General features: G+C 40.2%; 1 protein-coding gene across 15 annotated transcripts in view; it reads left to right on the forward strand.

Moving 5' to 3' along the window:
- Positions 1-20,888, forward strand: part of PDGFA (platelet derived growth factor subunit A) — a 68,630-nt gene that overhangs the window by 17,741 nt on the left and 30,001 nt on the right. For 2 of the 15 annotated variants that reach the window (XM_035339241.1, XM_035339235.1), the window contains exons 5-7: positions 1,843-1,969; positions 3,503-3,585; positions 4,840-8,077. In XM_035339241.1, coding sequence (XP_035195132.1) covers positions 1,843-1,969; positions 3,503-3,558 — 183 coding nt within the window. In that variant the 3' untranslated portion in view covers positions 3,559-3,585; positions 4,840-8,077. Of the gene's footprint in view, positions 1-1,103; positions 1,308-1,842; positions 1,976-3,502; positions 3,586-4,605; positions 4,720-4,839; positions 8,078-9,815; positions 9,990-12,717; positions 18,441-18,737; positions 18,894-20,888 lie in introns of those variants that run through there. The other 13 variants (XM_035339239.1, XM_035339230.1, XR_004754558.1 and 10 more) reach the window with 12 other exon arrangements.

Below are 20,888 nucleotides of genomic sequence, written 5' to 3' on the forward strand. Positions count from 1 at the left end.
GACAGTTTTGGAAGATACCTTTTATTGTGGACATTTTAGTTACTGCATCTGTCTTTCTGCAACTTTTGTTTGCTGGATAAATGAAAATAGTCTCCAGATCCTGTTGACAGAAGAGGCGGTGACTAAAATGTGGATTTGAAATCCTGGCTCCGTGCAAGCAATGGCAGATCTCCCATTGACTTTAATAAGGCCAGGGTTTTGCTCTAGCTTCTGTTACTGTCATTCAGAGGTCCCTGGTAGTTTTTTGTCCACAGAGCCAGAAGAATGTTTCTGGGAACTGGGAATGTGATGTTTTTTCCAGCCACCACTCTCGTTTTGTGAGACTGTTGTTCCATTTTTGGGAGGGCCAGGGAATGGTTTTTGCAGTGTGAAGGTTGATTTGGAGCATTAAAACCCCACCAAACACATAAGTAAAATATTACCAGGAGAGTCTGTAATTGTGAATGCTTTATTTGGTAGTAGCTGGAGGTTTTGCTTGGACTGGACTTTTTGGCTCTGTCATTTAACTTCTTTATAGGCAACTGTCCTCTCTTGTTCTTCTGCTCCCTCAGCTATCTCATTTATAATGCATACCTGTGTCATGTAGTCTTCTTTGCTGGGACAGACACAGTGCAGTCCTTTTTTGTCAAATGGTAGATAAATCATTAGTAGGACTGAGAAGACATGATTTCATTTCAGTGCTTTCCATTTCAAGCAAATGGTTACTCATGCAGTGTTTGACACAACTGTAAACTCAACACTGACCCCATACACACTGTCTAACACTATTTTCTCACACTATGCCATATGACCTGTTGCAGGGACATGACCATCATGCCTGTGACACTTAGCACAACTCTATGCCCAGCACCCCACAACCCATCTCAGCATCCCAGCCCAGCAGTGTTCCTGCCCCCTGTGCTGTGCCTCCTCTCCTGCTTGCTGGCACTGAATTGGTCAGGTTTCCTCATGTTCAGTGTCCCCCCAACCCCAACGTCCTTTTTTTTTTTTTTTTTTTTTTTCTTTTTTTTTTTTTCTGCATTGGTTTCCTTCACATGGGAGACTTCCATGTAGCCCGAGCTTCTCCAGCATGCTCCTTCCTTCAACCTCACCTTGCCCTCCAGACTTTTCTCTTAAGGATGCCAGTGCTTTGGCCCAAAGTGGAGCAATGCAGTTGGAAGCTGTTGGATGGATCGGAGAGGAATAGTGTACCTGCTAGCCATCCACAATAAAGCCAAAGGCTGGATCCAGTTTGCAAGTGGCAGTTCCCTTGGACCTAACAACAGTGCATGGGCGCTCTTGTAAACAAGTCCCAGTCCCTGCAAGAAGTGAGTAGGACTGAGATTACTGCTTTCTAAGCTGATACTCAGATGCTGGTTCTCTGAAGAGTTGGGTGCTTTACGTTCAGAGGGCTTTGAAGGCAGCAATTTGTGAATTATAAAATGTGTTACAATCCAACCTAATGTCTTCACTGTTAGCCTTCAGCTTAAGAACAGTGGTCAACATGTACAGAAAAGCATGCTAAAAGTAGCAGTCTACAAGAACAAACACTGATTGAAAGCCCAATACAAGTTTATTGTGGTATACATGAAAAGTGAGTTGCTTAAAACTTCAAAACAAAAGGAATGGGAAATTGTTTTATCTCTTGGGGGAAAAGAAAATTGTTTCAAAGTGCTGAACTTGAGTAAACAAGTAGTCAGTGCAATAAATGGTTACATGATGCACAATTAAGATAAAAGATGATTAGTATGCTGACATTTTGTATGGGTTTGGCTTCATCCAAAAGTAGGGGTATGTAGTTATCTGTCTTCAGTCCTGAACTATGTTAATGTGTCTCAGTACATACCTCATCGTATTTTATAGGTGGCAAAAGTGGAATATATTAGAAAAAAGCCAAAATTAAAAGAAGTTCTGGTGAGATTAGAAGAGCATATGGAATGCACCTGTACATCATCAAATACTAATTCAGATTATAGAGAAGAAGAAACTGGTATGTTTTCCTTTTATTTTTGCATTAATGCTTATTTCATATGGACCTTGTTTTTATATTAGTAAAGAATGTAAAGCAAATTTTACTTCCAGTGAACTTAAGCAGAAAAGCCCCCAGCTACCTCTCTGTATGTTGAAGATGCAAAATTAGGAACAGTTTGTGTAAGAGTTTGGACTTGAAGTTTAAATCTATCAATTCTCATTAGGTCAGCCTTTAAATAAAAGTAAATGCCTAATATTATTCAAGTCTTGCTTAACTAAGTTAAAGGTTGTCCTGTTGCAGCTTATTGGTGAACTCTGTTGCCTAATTTTTTTAGACTTTGTGGAAACAGGGTTAAGGCTGAGATTTACTTGGCCTTGGGGAAAACATTAATGAAATGAATATAAAGCACTTAGGAATAAATTTTATATTCAGAAGTAAGGAGTTTTGAAACAACAGTGCCAGTTCCTGTTGTTTTCTTATGCATATATAGTCAAGAATTTATTGGCAGTTGTTAGGTTAAATGTATGTTTGCCTTCTCAAGACAACATTTAAATTATCATGGGGAAAGATTTATGGGGAAGAATACTTATTTTCAACGTGACTTTCATAAAACCACCTAAAATCACTAGCTCAGATCCTCTCGCTAGGGTGCAATAAATGCAGGACTTGACCTCTGTAGAAAGAACGCCTCCCATTCTCCTGATTTTGCTTGAAGGTAACCTCGAAAGTTTGCTTTCACTTCTGCCAGGAATTTAGGGGTTCAATAGACCCAGCTCTGAGATTAGAGTCAGTGAAGAGCAAGGTAATATAGGAGCAAAGATGCCCAATGGTGATGGATTTCGTAGGTGTCTGGGTAAGGAAGGATTTTCTGCACTGCCTTTGTCTAGCTTGGAGACATAAACCTGGTCTAAGTGAATGTAATCTTCAGTTGCTATGTACAGAGCAGAAGAATTAGGATTTGTATGAAAGCAAAGATAGGTCTCTGCTGTGATTTTTATTGGACATAATTTATAATCCAAGCTGAGTGTTGTAGCTCAAACTAGATTGAGTTATGAGTAGACAAAAACACATTAAAAATGGTTATTTTTGTTGTGTGTATGAATTGATATTTTTTCTGTCTTGTATTTGGAAAAAAACAGTTCTGCTAGATCAATTGTGTGTGAAAAAATGGGGTAGAATTGGAATGGAAGAATAAAGTTTTCTAGGATTTAATTACTGATAGGAACAAAACTTGCACCAGCAAGTGGATGGTGAGCTGAAAATAGCTTAACTACAGAGCTGAAAGCAAATGTTGAATACAGCATGGTAACAGTAATTATAGATGGATCTTGGAAATGACGTATGCAATGCCAACTTCGTTTATTATTTCTTTACTTTTGTATAATTACTTTGTAAACGGAATGTCAAATCAGACGTTATAAAGTTATTACTTTAATGTAAAGTATAATGAGATTTCTTTGAAATGTAAACGGTTTGAGTATTTATTACTTCAGTGTTCAACAAAATGCATTACCTTAGGGCTTTTTACCAGCCCTGCCCTTATGTTAACAGGAAGGCCTAGGGAATCAGGTAAAAAACGGAAACGAAAAAAGTTAAAACCAACATAAAACCTACTGGAACTATTTGATATTCAGGTAGGACCTATATGCTGAACACCCTAATAGCACAAGTACTGGAAAACTTAATCAAATATCATCACTTCAACTTAATCACTGTTCAAAATCTTGACACTTGCTACCTCAAGGCTGCAAAGAGATTAGATTTGATTGGCTTTGATAATTCTACCTGCTGGTATTTTTCTTTTAAGCTCCACATCACCATCAGCATCTTACATTCTTGAGCTACTTCCTCTTCTTGCCTATTTTTTTTTTCTTATTATTTATTTATTTATCTATTTATTCGGAGGGTGCTAATACTTCAGCTTCTGAAATTTCAAGTTCCATTGCCTCTGCTTTTGTTTCATTATTATTGATTTCTGAGGTCAAAACATCACATAATAATGCATGAATGAATTGCCAGGTTACAAATTGTTGTATTCTGAGTCATTGGCTGTAAAACATTGAGCGTATGTACATGGTAAATATTATTATATGCATGACCATCAAACCCTTGTTTTGGCATGAACTGGGATTGATTGTACATGCACCCGAGGTGGTCTGTTGATCTGCCTACCTGAGAAGGAAGATGCTTAGAAATTCCATTTTTGTGTTGCAGGGCCTTGTGCTACTTACACCAGAAAATTAAGATCTTTTTTTTTTTTTGGTCTGTTCAGTCTCAGTAGGATGATGCCAGTCACTTATCAAAATTCATCAGTTTTTCAGTGTAGTGAAAAACTAACACCCTCTCAATGCAAAAATGACTGAAATCCTTTGGCCAACATATTAGCAATGTATGCTGATGGCAATACACATTCCAAATTAAATACAGAGTTTTCATTGCTTAATGACTTGAAATTATGTAAACTGCAGTACTTGCAATTGATTCTAGTATTTGGAGTGGGAATTATTTGAATTTTGCAATGTATGTGCCTAACGCCTGTATGACGGTGAATTTAATTTCAAGCACCTATTTTTGCACATAAACTCCCAATGGCAATTTTCATTTATACTGATGTATCTTTTCTAAAAAATGCTAAACTTCATATCCTGTTTCAGATTAACAGGTATTTATTGGGAGTAGTATGATAGAAGCAAAGATTTTCTAAAATTCAACTTTAAAAGTGAGCATGTAAACTCAATCAGAACAGCATTTAGAACTTCTTGTCCCAGGTTAGTGACTCTTCATGCAGAACAGTTTTTTTTTTTTTGTTTTTTTTTAAGTCATCTACTTAGAGGATAGGACCTTTGATTCTAATCATAGAGTTATTGTATCTTTTTTCTCTCCTGCAGATGTAAGGTGAAAATAAGCTAGAAAAAAAACTTCTCTCTGGGACATGGATGTACATGGTTTGTTACATTCCTGAACCTACTATGTATGGTGCTTATTGACTGTATACTTTATTTGTTCTCCTATGTGAAAAAACTGGCTCAAAAGAACACTTAATGAGAACAAAGAGACAATGTACATTTGTTTAATGTGACATCAAAGCAAGTATTGTAGCACTCTGTGAAACAATAGGAAGCTTCCCTGTCCAAAAAAGAAAAAGAAAGAAAAACAGAAAAGAAAAAGACAGTTGAATGAATGGAGGATACCCAAAGTACCCCAAAACATGACAAAAATCTAAGTGAATAGTGGACTTCTGTCAGAGCAGTCAACGGTGCTTTACGTCAAGAAATGTGCCTGCGTTCTTGATGAAGATGGATGGATGCTGATGGACTTCAGGCACAAAAAAAGCAGGAATGTATGAAATGATCAAATGCCACGCAAACACTATAGAACAATACATCCTTGCTTGGTGGTGTTTTAAAAGTCTATACAAAAAAAAAAAAAAACCTTCTGGGGAGCCTTAAGTTGTTTTTTTTTTTTTTTTTTTTTTTTTTTTTTTAACACCATAAAGTGATTATTAAGTTTTCTTTTTACTCTTTGCCTAGCTTTTTATTATCTCTTGGACTACATTTGCCAATAACACATATAAAAGACTGGTATAACAATAAGCAGAACACAAAACATTATGGTATTTCTCCTAGTGGGATGCAAACTAATGAGATGTATTAAAATAAAAATGGTATACCTATGCATAATTTTCTAGACGTTTCTTGGTTTATGTTCCCCAACCTCCCCCGTAATTTAAAGCATTAGAAAAAAAGAAAAAAAGAGAAAAAAAAGAGACGTAAGAGGCGTAAACAAATCATAGGATATCCATGCAGAAATCCTTTTTTTTTTTTTTTTTCCTTTAAGACTTATGCCAGTTGCCTACTAGTGATATTGTGTTAGCAATTGTCATTCTTATAAGTATACAGATACTTTTATTTCACATGTTGGAGCTGTGTGAAATGTACAAATTCTTGTATCTGCATTGTACAATGTCATGGTGGCATGGGAACTACCTTGCTGCAAATATTTGAACAAAACCTAAAATTCTTTATTTTTGGTAAAATGTTATGCTTTATGTGTATTCAACAGAAATATGTGTTTTTGTAAAGGTGAAGTTTGTATTTTTATCTAAAAATTAACAGTTTTATATACCTGAGAAAGCCTGCTATGTTTTCTTGAACCAAAAAAAAAAAAAAAAGAAAAAAGAAAAAAAACATTTTGTGGTCATATTTTTGTAGTAGAATAGCCCAAATAACATCAAAATCTATTTTAATTATAGCAGGGCAGATAAAATACTCTGGCAAAAGGTCCTGTATTTTCAAAGTGCCAAAGGATTAAATGTTCAGCTCCCCATGGACTTCAGTGGGAGCCACATGGCTAAATCCTTTTTTACTGCTTTGGAAATTTAGGTCTGTGCCAGATATGACATGGCTACTCACTTGGCCAAAATCACTGCCCCACCCCAGTAGTTTGGATTATGTACCCTTTGTTTTATTTGGATTATCTCATTGGATATGTAAAATGAACTACTGGTTTCTTTTCTTTGTGAAACATCTACAAAGAGATGAAAGAGTTGTCTCCTCTTAGTTTGGAATGACAAAATGTTATCTTAAGACAGTGTTTCCACTCAAATCAAAAATATCTTCAAATGTGAATGAACTGCAGAACCTGAAAACAACAAAAGAGAGAGAGATTTTTAACCTTTCCATTTATTTAAATATAGTTCAAACATCCTCCCCCCTTCCCCCCAAACCCCCTCCCATTCCAGTAGCTATGTCCAATTTCAACCAAACAAAGCAATGTTAGCTAACAGGCATTATTGGCTTCAGATGTTAATGCAGAGATAGAGTTAGTCACCGTTCTATTTTGTGATCATTTTCCCAGTGTATTTGTTGAGCACCAAAACTGGAAATACATTTAACTAAGATTGTCTGTGCTTGTTTTCCACTAAGTGTACTGTTCACAATGTTATGCACATGAATGTATGTGTCTGCGTTTAAAAAACTGTATAAAATGTAATTTATATATTTATGTTTCAGTGGGATGCCAATAATGTTGCTCCGTTCCGTTTTTGTCTAAAAGATATCTAATGAAAAAAAAATCATTTATCCATTAAAATCATGTAGATGAAAAGCATTATGTGACCCACTCAGACACTGTGCAGATATAAAAGGATGTCAAAGTCACTTAAGTGGAATAATTTGTAAAACAACTTTTTGAGAGTCCTTTGGTTGCGCTGGCATAAGAGTTTGCATTCAAGTCTGTGGGTCAGATTCCCTGGAGTAACTCTGTTGAGTATAATGGAGCTCTGCTGATTTACACCACCACCAGTGAGTCTGGCCCTCTGTTAAAGTCTTGGAAAAGAGCAAGTCAAGGCATGCATTTTACTGGTGACAGCAAATAAAATTGTTGTGCCAAATTCAGCAAACCAAGAGGGAATGAAGACCGAACGGAGTCTTCTCCAGTAGTCGTTTGAGACTTGTAGTGTTGAGTTAATTTTGTTACGAGAAATGAAACGCACATGAGTCTTTGCTCTCAAGCACAGTGTTTATATGGCATGCAGCAGAAAACACAAAAATCTCAGGGCTATATTCTCAGCTAGTATAAATTGGCAAAAGTTTTTTGACTTCAGCCTCCCCTAAGCTAATTTACATCAGATGAGGATCCAGTCCATGGTTTTAAAATATGAGGAGTAGTGTCATGACATAAGTATCATTTACTATTGTCCAGCTGAGTTATTACCTGACAGCCTTTTGAACATTACAGGCTATGGTGTTGGTAGGCCTACTACAACCAGAAGGAACAGTAATATTAAAGGTTGTGACACAGGAGACATCAATTCAAAGTTAAGTTGGACATTTCAAGGCCCATATCCTCAGCTGGTGTAAATCACCATTGCTCTGTTGCCTGCAATGGAGCTGTACCAGCTTACACCACTTGAGGGGCTGGTCCCTCATTCTTGCTCATCTCTTTCACTACTCGGTCCTGCAGGGATCTCAGATTGTTGTGTACTGTTAATGTAATCCTGTGTTCTCTAATATTTAAGCACAATAAGTGAATATAAGAATGAGTGTCAGACTTAACTTTGAATGTCCAAGCTCTGAAATGGTTTGTTTCACCATTGTGGCTGTAAATTAAACAGTTCTCTGTGCATTTGTGAATGCCGTGTCATATCTTCTTCCACTGTCTATTGGAGCTGGACTCCATCTGGACTTTAGAGTGCAACATGTGGAGTGTTAGAGGGAAGGTTGTGAGCAGTTGGAGCTGCCAGATATGTGTTGAACAACTCTGTTCATGGGGTGGGTGGCTAATGGGGCACTTAAGGAATTAATTTAAAATGGTAGTTGTTGAAAGTCACGTTTCCATGCAATCCTTAAATAACTTGTCATTTTCGTCCTTGCACAAACTAGGTAGAGATTTGGGGGCAAAGTGTTTTGGCAAAATGTTATTCTGTTTACATTCTACAGTCACTTCCTCTGTCCAAAGGTTCAGAAGTTGTTGGTCTGATTTTGTGGTCTTTTCTGATTGAAAAGCATATTTGGAAGACAGTGCCTGAAAACAATCTCCGTGTTATAATATGGTGCATGAGTGTTGATTCTCTAGTCAAGTTTAATACTGTGCTTCATCTTTCCAGAGCTTCCCTTCAGTTGCTTTTATTGACTAAAATCAAGGAATACATGCCAGTTTCCTTTCCTTTTCTTTTGTTCTCTGTCCTGCTTGGCATCTCCTTTGTTAGTGCAGAGTGACTGCAGGCAGTTGCTACTCTCCAGCCCTGGAGGTTCCCAGGCAGTTCTTCTGTCTTTGAGCTTAGGCTTTTTACTCTGCTTAGAACAGCATCTCATGCATCTCCTTCCTCCAGTGGGCTTCAGTATTCCAGGTTCTCTTGGCTGTCTTCCTTGGGTCCATATTCCCGATCTGTGGGCTGTTTTCCAGCTATTTTCTGCCTGACTTTCCCATTTCTCTCTTTCTCAAGCAGGATTTTCCCTTCCTAGGTTCTTTCTCATCATATATCTCTTTGCTCTCCTCCCGACTGAGAGAACAGTCTTTGATCTGTTTATCTCTAAATCAATTGCTTTATCTAGGCATGTGCCCTGAGATCCTGTCTCCCAGGCCAACAGGCCCATAACTGATCCTCCACGTGAAAAACAAATGCTCTTATATAGGCAAGCTTTTGTAGAGAGGAAAAGATTCATCTTTGCATTTGGAAAAATATTCATTACTGAAGGCTTGCTGCTGAAGCTCTGTCCAACTCCAGTAGCAGTGTAACTCCAGAATAGTGGTGTTCACGCTTTTCCAGACATCTGACAGTTCAATTAAAATCAACGTTCCCGTCATAATTTTATTTGAAAGTGTACCCAAAAGCAAAGATGAAGTTTCAAAGCTCCCTCAGATTTGTATGCTCATATTTTACAGTAAATTGAAGGAAATCATGTTTGTAAGCCCCTTCCATGGCTTTGAAAATCTTATCTTGAACATACCCTCTCTTGGGCTGAAAATCTTGGTTGCTTTAAAACAGAAACAAAGCAGAGGTACATAATTGTTTTAAAGGAAGTCATTTTCTTGGTGTTTCTAACTCCACAGCTTCTAGACTAGCAGATCGCTAGATAAAGATTGTTTATACTCTTGAGGATCCCACTTAAGTGTGTTTTAATTTCAGGTAAAAGAGAGAGGCCCGTCAGTGTTTTATTCCCCAAAACTGATCCTATATTTCGTATTTTTTATTTTATTTAAATAATTACCGTGTGTTTTCCCACATTTTAATAGAAGGTATTATTCATGTCTGAGCTTTTCTGTGCTGCTCTTTGCTGTAGCGTCTCACTGTAGCACAGCCTTGAACAGGTTTGAACTCATACCCCCTCTGAAATAAAGAACTATTGTTATCCCATTTTAGGCGAGACCGAAGCATGGAGAAATGACTGTGCAAGGTCACACAGCAAGGCTATGGCAGAACCAGGGATAGGACTCAGATCTGAGTGCTCATCCAGTGCCCTAAATCACACGACCATCTTCCCTTTCCAGGAATGAATCCTTGCACCCTTAGAGCTAAATACTGAAAAGATTAAGGGTAAGTCATTTTGCCTAATTATTGTGCATTGGATACATGATCAAAAACCACTTCCATATCAAAGAATGTCGTGATGGATGAAAATCCAGCTTTTGGCCCATGCACTTGTGTGGCCAGTTATGCTGTCATGAGCTGGTCATTTCCTGCATTTCTAAGGAGTCAACCTTTTGTGACTTTGTAGTAAAAATTACGCACAAAGAACAAATGAAGACTCATATTTTACGGGAATTTGTGAAAATTCAGTAGACAATTTTTCATTGTACTTCTCACATCATTGTTATTCATTCCTTTTATGGTGTGGGTAACGTTTCCTAAGGGAGCTGTTTTTATCATGGGCCCAATCCTGAATTCTTTTCCCAGGCCCTAACACGGAAAAGCATGTGTTTGCCCTTCTTCAAACTAGTGCCTAAACATGCATGTAACTTTGGACAAACATCCCACTGACTTTGGGCAAATGGAACAGAGTTGATGTTTATTACTGTTTTGAGCAGGGTGTGCTTTTCTGACACAGGGTTCCAGTTGTGGAATGGGGGTCTGCTTGTCCTTAGAGTGTTGAAGTATGTTGTAAATAACCCCGGAGATGAAGTAACAAGACTAGTATATACAACTAAAGAACAGTTGGGAGAATTCCCTTCTCCTTTGTTTCCATGGGGTTGCTGTTTTGCCATATTTGTTCTTTCCTGAAAAACTATTGTCCTGGAATGGGTGGATTCAGGACTGCCATTGCTAATGCCAGTGATCCCCTTTAAGATGATCTGTTCAGGTACTTCAGAGAACATAATTTGAAAACTCACCATCATATCCATAACAGATAAATTTGAGATGGGAAAAAATAATCAGATAAAAATTCATGTGAAGTGTGGCATGTTTTAGTTTAAAAAAAAAAAAAAGAAAAAGACGAAAATGCACATGATCAGAAGGGTGATCATTCATTTTTCAGTTGTGGAATGTTATCTGTCCCATTAGTCATTCTAATTATTTGCTGCATCAGGCCAAATTATGTGCTGAATTAGCTCAGAATCACCACAACACATAAAAAGTTATGGCTGGTTCTCGTTGAACTGCTACCTATTATGATGGCACATGACTGTAAGGTGGGGCCCACAATCACAGTTGTAAATCAAAGAACGAGTCATAGGTTAGGTACTGTTTTCCTTGGATATTGTCTCTAAGTTTGTTTTCTGTATGCTAGTTTCTTGAGGGATGTTTGGTGAGCTTTTCAGTTAGGTGTAAAGTCAAGAATACGTAGTTCCCAACATGAAAGTTGCACAGTCATCCTTCCAAGATCAGGCCTGTTTTGGCCTCTGTAAACTAACTTTGACCTTCTGTAATGAAGGCAACTGGTTTTACTGTCCATCTTTGAAACTGAGAGTAGCTGTTAAGACCAGGCATGCACAGAACAGAAGCACCCAGAAGTGCAGATGATCCATGGGGATTTAAAAAAAAACATTGTGATTCTTGAGAAGAACTGGGAATTTGTAGAAGAAAAGCATTTTATACAATTGAAAATCCCACCCTGGCTTATTTGGCAGGTGAAAAAAGAATCCAGAAAATCTACTACATGTAATGATTATTCAGTGATAAAGTAGCTGTTGATGGAAAATGTTTGTGCTTAAATCCTTCAGCAGTTAATCATCATCTTTATAGACCATAATACTTGAATACTTCACTTATCAATACATCAGGGCTTGGATGGACTTTGAGACATATGAAAATGGGACACTCCTTAGGCCAATGGTAGCTAGCTCTATGTTCTAGTAACTGATCAACCAATTACATAACTGGCCAGATCACTAACTTACAGAAATAGATACAACCCTATTGACTTCACTGGAGATGACAGTTACCTGAGAATTGACCCGAAACTCTTGACATGAAGCAGATAATGGTTTCATATTTTGCTGTTTAGTGTTATAAAAATAGAATCATTTCCTGGAGCAGTTAAAACAAGAAAATCTGGAAAAGCAATTTCCCACAGAGACTCATCCACCCTGGAATTTGCCAAGGTCCCCGGATGTGAACATGTGCTGTTAGGAAACATAAAACAGCAACTTTGTTTAGGGAAGCCTCTGACCTGTCAAAAATGCAAAGCATTCATTACCAGACTTTTCCTTGGCAATTAGTGGGTAGAATTACTCATAGAAATTGTTTTGTTTGCTCACGAGGGGAGAAGCAAGACATAAATTCAAGATATCCCCTGTTTGACCACAAGAAAGAAGACTCTGTTCAGAGGGGGCCTGTGGGTGAAGCGCTGAGCGGCCTCAGATCCCTTTGGGGGTGAACTCAAACTTGCAGACCGCACTGAAGTATCAAGAGCACTCCAGAATTGCTGGAGTTCCTGGCTGTGACTTTTTTTTGTTTGTTTGTTTTTGTTTTTTCTTTTTCAGCGGTCTAAGGGATTTGGGCATCTGATCCTATTTTTTTTTTCAGGACTTTCAGTAAAACTCAGCTAGCTTCAAAATCTCTGTCTCTGTTCTGCAGAGCAGCCAATTTTGACCCAGCGATGTTGCTGTGAGTGTTACCTTCCTTCCCTAGGCTGTGGCGCTCAAACCTCAGGTTTGCTTTCTGCTGTTTGGTCAAAGTGTTTTCCAGCAGTGACTTTTCAAGCACCTGTTGCATGCCTAATTCACTGCTGGAACAGCCTGACATTTCAGATGGGGCTTCCTTCTTGCTCCAGCCATACTTCACCTTTTCCTTCGCACTTTGGTTTTTCCTCTCTTTTCTGTAGAAAGGTGATGCTGGTTTAAGCTGAAGACCAGGAAAGTTATAAGAGGCCAGATTTTCTGCTCTGAGCCCTGCCCTGCTGGAGCCTGATGCCCAGCTGTGCCTGCTGTGTGGAGCCAGAGAAGGAGGGAGAGATGCTGCAGCACTTCAAGGAAGCCAATATATGCCTCCTCGTGCTTGAAAGGTCCTGCCTGAAGATGCATCCTCCCTGGCTGCCACCAAGCCCTGCAGTTTCCCCCTTCTCCCCTTGTCTAGAGGACCCTTGTCTCCTGATGCTGACATGTACCTCGTGCAGGGGAAGGTCTCATATTGCAAGATATGGTTGAGGAGAGGTGGTATCTACTTAGCAGCAAGATTCCCATGGAAACTGAGGGCTCTGTGCTCACGCACTTGGGAGGGAAGACTCTTCCTGGTCCAAATTCACCCATAGTAAATTGAGCTGCTCAGAGGTTTCATTGGAGCAAGGAAGCTACTAAAATATGTCTTCAGGATCTGAATTCTCTCCCTTGACTGCAATGGGTTTCCAAAAAAAAAAAAAAAGAAAAGAAAAAAAAAAGTGACAGAAGCAATTTATCACAGTTACAATGGTTTCTTCAACAAGCCATGTATAAGTCCTGCAGGTTAATGCTCAGCTTGTGCATTTTACTGATGACCACAAATGCTGCTTTTAAATCATGTTGTTACAATTTGTTCAGGGATGTCTGTTTCTCTAAGGTGCACTTCAGAATGGTTTGCCTAACAGCTTGTATCCATTTGTTGTGAAGAGTCTGCTGGCCAAACCAAAACGGTTAGGCCCTGTCTGCATATCTAATAGAGGTCTGGAGATCTAGCAGCTAGAAAGTAAAAGTGTTTCCCATTAGCTCCCTGCATTCCCCTAAGTTGTGATTCAGCAAGGTACTCAGTGGAAAGCTGAACCTGAAGCGTGTGAGATGTTTCTTTGAAGTTACTCATGCTGCAAGTTAGGCATGATCTGAGTTGGCTTGCTGAACTGAGGGCCTGAATAGCCTGCTGTGGTAACAGTGTAAATTTGATGTTTTCCTTTTGTGCATTGCTCGGAGTGATGCTAGTTTCAGAAACAGTCTGCAAGCCTTTAGGAAACTATACCATAGTACTGAAGGAAAGCCTTAACTTTTCAGTGGCTTTCTGTCAGCAACACTGCTACAGTAGAAAGCCCGTAGCAATGGCTGCCCTCTCTGGGCCTCTGAGGTCTCTCCTTTCCTTATTTTCTTCAGCATGTTTCTCTTCTAGGGCTAGTGAAAAAAAAACACCTTAAAAATAGTACCTTAAAAAGGTGGGAAATTAAGCAGATCATATTATCTTGATTCCTTTATCTAACTTAATTAAGGAGAAGTTTGCCAATAGTGATCTGGTATTTCCTAAAACAAGCATACATGAAGAACACTTTAAGTGACTTCAAAAGAATTTGCAGACTAGATCAGGAAAAGATAAAACCAGAAGTGGAAACTTCTAATACACTTTATAGCTCATTATTTACAAGAAATACATTGTTGCACAGGATACTAATGAATTTTGCAGGATGGAGTTTCAAAAAAAAAAAAAAAAAAAGGTACCTTTTCTACCTTAGAAGAAAAGTCTTGGATCTTTTAAAAGTATGATAGACACACTGTGGCTGTTAAGATTCTACCTCTGTGAAAAGGCTTTCTAAAGTTTCAAATGTCTACACTGTTGAATTTCTGTAGCAACATCCTGGATGAGCTGCTGAAAAGTGGTAAAGGCAATGGTAGATTTCTTGTGTTGGTTTCAGTTGTCTTGTTCTACACCCCAGAAGGCAGAATACTGCCTTGCATATCTGCAACTGCAGGGAGAACAGCAGAATCACATTTGAATGTGTAAGGATGAATGTGGTGAAGTTGGTGCTGATGTTCTCCATTAGCTAGCAAGGCCAGGAAAGTCAGGGAAGCAGCATAGATACTCAGATTTACCAGTGACACTTGCCTGGAAAATTAATATTTGCCTGATTCCTAACTATCTTGTTTGAAGAAATAATCCTAAAAATCTGTTTCTGGATAAGAGCCCAAATCCCAAGCTACTGGATTTTCTGCTAGTGATTTGCTGCTCCTCTAGGCCTCAGAGATACTGTGACACAGAAGTATTTCACGGAGATCCTGTGGATGACAAACAGGATAGTGTCACACGATTTAAATTGTTCCCTGGTGTAAACAAGCCCCTCAGTGGTGACTAGAGAGCTGAGGGGTTGTGCCCTGGCTCATCTCGTGGTTTCAAGTGCCGAAGTGCTGTCCCCAAGGTAACAGCAGCTGGTGTGGGGAATATCCCCCACAGGGGATATTTCACTTGTACTGCACTCACATTGCAAGGGCAGCTTTACTGGAGGTTCAAACATACTTCAGGCAGCAGGGCATTTGCATCAGGACTGAAACATCCAGGCAGTGAAGCTTGAGCATTTTTTTTCTTAAATGCAGGCTAAATATTTAAATATTAGGTTAGCTGCTCTTTCTATCTTTAGGCACTAAGATACCTCTAAACTTGTGGCTGCTGGAAGGTCGTCTTATTGAAAACCAAGAAGCATTTGCCCTTGTAAAAATTTCTACTCATGTTTGAAAGTGAGGTTTAGGCTCCTAAGTCATGAAAAGGCTTTTGCAAATGTTTGTATTTGTCTTCTTGTTTCCCTATAGATCAACCTGCTTGGCCTGAACTGAATGTATTAATAATAAACAGCTGAAAGACAGTCTGATTGCTTCTTTTTGAGTGTTTCCCTTATGGAGTGCTTGGGGTCACATGGCATCTGCTATGACCTTAAGGACCTGCTTTCTGGAGGCTTTTTTAAGATGCTAACAAACCCCTCATTTTAACTAGCCATCAAACGAGCCAGTCAGTGGTAACCATTCAGGAGAGGCATTAGGAGAGTGTTCTTGCTGGGATACAAGATGGCTCTGTCCATGTGCTGGCCAGGGATGAAGGGCTGGAAAAATGTGTGGTGGAAGAGACTATTAATCTGATTTTCCACAACTTTCCTTGCAGCTGCATTTTTGAGGAGAGAGAGAGAGATGGCTAGGCTTGCAGTAACATGTTGTGCCGTCATAAATGCTACAGCCACCATCTGTTTCCAGCCCACGACTTGAAAGAAAACTGAGCAGTAATCTCATAATTCACATGAGCATTTTACACTTGTGAACCCTTCCCAACCTTTGTCTAATAATGAGGGGAGTGCATGGTGCTAAGGTTTGTATTTTTCCTGCACATGTTATTGTTTATTTGTATGTCTCTTTATGTTTATTTTATTTTATTTTTTTTCCATGGGCCCATAATAAAAAATTCTCTGGGAGGAAAATCAGACCAGTTCTGCAGTCAAAAGAAATATAATGACGGTGAAATCCCAATTCCATTGACCTTGCTGGCAAAATTATCTGGGAGGAGGTGCATTTAACATTCCTTGCTGTGTCTGTTTTAGCTAATTGTTGATTAAAAGAAAGACATTAGAAAGTGAAGAGTCAGGTTGCTGGACTGCCCTTTCCCTGCAGAAACACCACTGCTAGAATAGCTGGACATGCGCATTTGAAACCTGTACCATCAGATAGGATGGTAATGGTAGGTTGGATTTTAATGAAAACAAATTCTTCTGCTAATCTTGGCTTCGGGCTGGCCCTCCGTGGGATTAAGGATACCACCTGCTGTGCCAAAGACATGCTCAGGTTCGAGGCTGCTGGTGGGTGGGAAGAACACAGACATCTGAGAGTGAAGCTGGTGAGCGATCGCAGTCTGTCCTCTTGCAGTGCCCTCGGGGAAGGCAAAGTTGAGATCGTGTAGTTGGTGGAAATACTGCTCCTCTTCAGCCTGAAAAGCAAGGCTAACGTCATTAAGGATTTCTTTCTGACTGTTCCACAAAACCAAGGGCTGCTGTTTCTCTCGTCTTTGGACTCAATTTGCACGCCTCCTCCTAGCACAGCTGAACTGGCTGAATGAACTCCTGCACTCCTCTGGCCTTAGAAACAATGACTTCCATCATCTCGATGAGACTGCAGAGCAGTTTAAGGATGAAAGGGCTTCTCATTTCATATATACCCCACTGCTGCTAGAATTACAAATCCTTGATGGAGTTTATAGCAAACTGCTACTGCAAGCAGGTGAAATATATTCTGTGTTGTCATATGTATGGTCAAACTGTTCAAGAAGCCACCAAAGAACTGAGCTTCTGATGGGAAACCAATCTCTTTCAATTTTATTGAAAAATAATAAATACCTATCAAAGAAATGAACTTATCTTGACATGTGATACCTGTTGGGTGATCCTCAGTATCTCCAAGATGTGCCAGTAAGTGAAAGAAGGCTTCCAGCTGTCACCAGGTCCAGCAGACGTGGCATGAAGTTCCACCAAAACAGGGTTTGTAGGCTCAGTAGGTTAAGGGAGTAGATCCAGACAGTCCCTTTTTTATCACTACTTGCTGTTCTGGTTGTGTTTGTTAAAGTAGCAAGGGTACAGCCACACAACTCAGCTTTTTGGTCCCTTCCTCCCTATAGAGGCCATATCCAGCCATGTTGACCTCTGTTTGAATCAATGACAAAGATTCATTAACCCGTATCTTTCTGTGGTCCTTCTGACACAGTTTTATCAAATATGGATTATTGGTGGGTCTTTGGGGTCTAGAAATGCCTATTTTGGTGCTTCATGACAGTTGATGAGCTAAAAAGGAGGCAGTAGAAACTCTTCAAGTTGATGGGGATGTGAATCGTATATACTTCTGTGTCATTTTCTCACAGAGTGAATGGTCCTGAAAAGTTAACTTATTTTTTACCCAGGCTAATTGATTATAGGCAGAGGGTGATGGGAGCTGTTGGATTAAACAGCCTCTCCTCATTTACTGCTCCCATCCTGCCAGATTCGGTCCCTGCTGCCTCCCACGCCCTTGTCTATAGCTTGCAGCCACATCTGAAGTGCCTGCCTGCTCACGTGCTGGTACGAGCCTTCTCCCTGCCCTCCCGCCGTGCCCCTTAGTGTCCTTGGAGCTGTGAGCAGTTTTCCTGAGGCTAGGTTTCACATGAGAGGGAGCACATGAAGGGCAGCAGCAGGGAAGGTCTCTGACATGAAATTCCCAGGAACAGGATTTGCACATTTTATGACCGTTCAGATGGAAATGCAATGGAGCTGAATTATTACTCCTTAATCCTGCTTTCTCACTTTCCTCCCAGCAGCCTCCTCCCCTCAAGCTTAGGTAATACAGAAGCTTATAAACAAATCCCACTGCATGAAAAATAGCAAAGGGGGGAAAAAAAAGGGACCTGGGTTAGGGCTGTGATGGATAGACAGGTGGAAGGCAGGCACCAGAAAGGACGATGAATGGTAAAAGCCTTTGATGGAAACACTAAAGAGCTATTGAAAATCCAAGGGGTGGGGGGAGGGAGGAGAAAGAATAGCAGGAGGAGGGAAAGCAAGGGAGCCGTGCCCCCCTCCCCTCCGCCCTCTTTCTCAGGATGTTGAAAGTATTTGTCCTTCGTTACAAAATGATTGAACTGCCGCCAGGCCAGGCCACCCTTCCAGCCATTGCACTGGGAAGCTGGCACTTCTTAAAGCCTTGTTGCCTCTCAAATTTTATAGCTTTCCCTTTTGTGGGAGTTTTTGTTTTGTGCTACTTGCAAGATTGTTTTCAGTTTTGCTGCATATCAAAGAAACTATATTTTGTTGCTTTGACCAACACAGAGTCCAGGTAATGAAAGGAAGAATTAAAAAATAAAGGCCTGTTTTTATCAGAATACTCAGCTGTTTGCCTTTTATTGAATCAGAATTTAATGCATTTGGTATTCATGATGTTGCATTAATATTCCTTCGGTTCATCTCTAGCACTTTTTGAAGGAGGAATTTCATCCTGTAAATAAAGTTTCTGCCTTATTAATGTCTGTGTGTGTGTACAAAAGCAGTGCCTGTTCTTCATAGACATGAGTAGTGAGAATGATCTGTTATATCATAATTAATTAATTAATTACTGTTATTATTTTTTTTCACGAGACGTGCATACAACAATGGGAAAAGGTAATCTTTCCCCTTTTCAGAATGGACCATGAACTTCTGGGATTTCCCACCTTTGTCCTGCGAGATCTACAGATGGAAAGAACAATTGAAGATTCACATAAGCGACTGTTGTTGCTGCTAGAGGATGTATTTATATCATGTATTTATATGTATATCTACTTATATGAGCTTGGGAAGGGCTAAAACCATGTGTGTACTCCTGAGAATTAGATCTGGATGTCCAGATAGCCATCCTCTACCCAGGCCCTTGTTAACCAGGTGATGACCCAGGGCCATGGTGTGTGTGTGATGCCACCCATGTGCTGTCACTGTCTGAGAAGTGCAGGCAGGGTGAGCAGGGCCCTGGCTGTTCTGTGTTAGCTGTGCAGGGCGGCTGCATCAGCTGCATCACCCTCAGTGCAGCCTCTAGGGTGCTCCTCTAACAGTCAGCTGTCCTTTGCCTCCAAGATTAGACTGTGGGATTAGGTCTCTTATGGGGTGGCTGTGCTATATAATTAAAATAGGCCTAGGAGAAGCAATATGCAGCACATTCACATCTGATTTTTTTCTGGGGGGGGGGGGGGGAGGGGACGGAGGAGGAAGAGAGGAAAGGGAAGACGTGCTGGCTCATAAACACCCTTCAGCTGAAAGAAAATCTCTAGTAAATTAACTTTGCAATAGTTTCCACCTGCACATCTTCAGTACCTGGCTGCATCCATTAAAGTTCGCAGTACCCCTAAGGGAGGTTACTGTGGCTTTTTCCCCACCTCCAGGAGAAAAGAAAGGGTAAGTGGTTTGCTCAAGGTTAAATGGGGAGTCACTGGAGATCATGCTTCAGTCTCCTGCCTTCAAAGGAATTCGCTGCAGTGAGAAAAGCAAACAGCCCCTGCTGCTACAAAACCGGGCCGTGGCGTGTCATTAACACTTTGTATCTGAGATGCTGCGTCCTCAAAGGTATCTCTGTCCCTGCAGACGAACTCTTAGTTCTCCAGCGTGGGTGAACACTTGTCATGGTGCCAGGATGACACAAAGTCTAGAAATTATGATGGCAATTCAGGTCATGGCATAATGGGGGAAAAATGCTGCCTCAGAAGTGTCCCCGTTTAGTGTCACTGCTAATGATTATTTAAGCTGCAGGACATGACAGATGCAAAGATCAGGTTGTAGCTGATATGACTCATGCCTTGAAGTAACATTTTCCCTTCTTACATTGTGAAAATTGAGGAGGTATGGGAAGTGAAGGAAAATGGGATTTCCCTGGAGGTTAAAGATTTTCCTTTAATCAGCTTTCATAAAGTTAATTAAATGTTTGGAACAATGGCTCAGTCTCGGGATCCGCCCGCTCTTGCGTAACCCTATCACAATACCATTTTCACTTTCATGTTTATTTGCCAGCATGATTCAAAGTGAGAGCTGAGTACGACTCCCGCTCCAAGGAGCTACTTGGCTTCTGGGAGAACTCGGCTCCCTCCGTTACATTTCCCAAAGAGATAAGATGCAGACTCTCCCCTCCTGAGAAAGGGCAGCCAAGAGGGCTTGCAGCACTTTCTGTACCATCGCTATCCCATCTGCAAGTGGGGATAATAAAAACTCACCAGCTTTATAGAGGTATTTGGAGGTTGGTGCATATCAATATATACCCACCCATGAGGAGAAATAGGTGTGTCAATAGAGATTGATACGTGGATAGACGTATTCTGGGTAACACAATATATCTCAGTGCTACGTGTCCCTTGACGTTTTCACTCTTCCTGTAGGGTAATTGCTTTGTGCCCATGGGAACCATAATTTCCAGTCCTTCAGGCAATGGGTTGAATGTTTCATGTAACCCAGGCTTGTGTGATACACACTGAGAGCCTGAGGGAAGAGAAAATTTGGGGAATGGTTCCCAGGCATGGGACAACACTGATTTCCCCAGTGACCTCACCTCACGAAAGCAGGAGCTGTGCCACAGCTCAGGAGGTCTTGGTGCTAAGGAGGTTTGTCTCTCCTGGTGGTCTGAAATGTGTCTGTGTGTCCTAGAGCTGCTCTAGCAATGTCATCAGGGCACCCAGAGGCATACAGGAGGGTGTGCAGGTGGGCAGAGCCACAGTCTGGCCACTTTGTTCTTCAGGCTGGAAAAGGTTTTATTCAAAGAAAATATTTTTGAAATTTATGAATGTCAGGCAGTATCAGAGAAAAAAAAAAAAAAA

Source organism: Oxyura jamaicensis, chromosome 14, assembly GCF_011077185.1.
Source record: "Oxyura jamaicensis isolate SHBP4307 breed ruddy duck chromosome 14, BPBGC_Ojam_1.0, whole genome shotgun sequence".
Lineage (NCBI taxonomy): Eukaryota > Metazoa > Chordata > Aves > Anseriformes > Anatidae > Oxyura > Oxyura jamaicensis.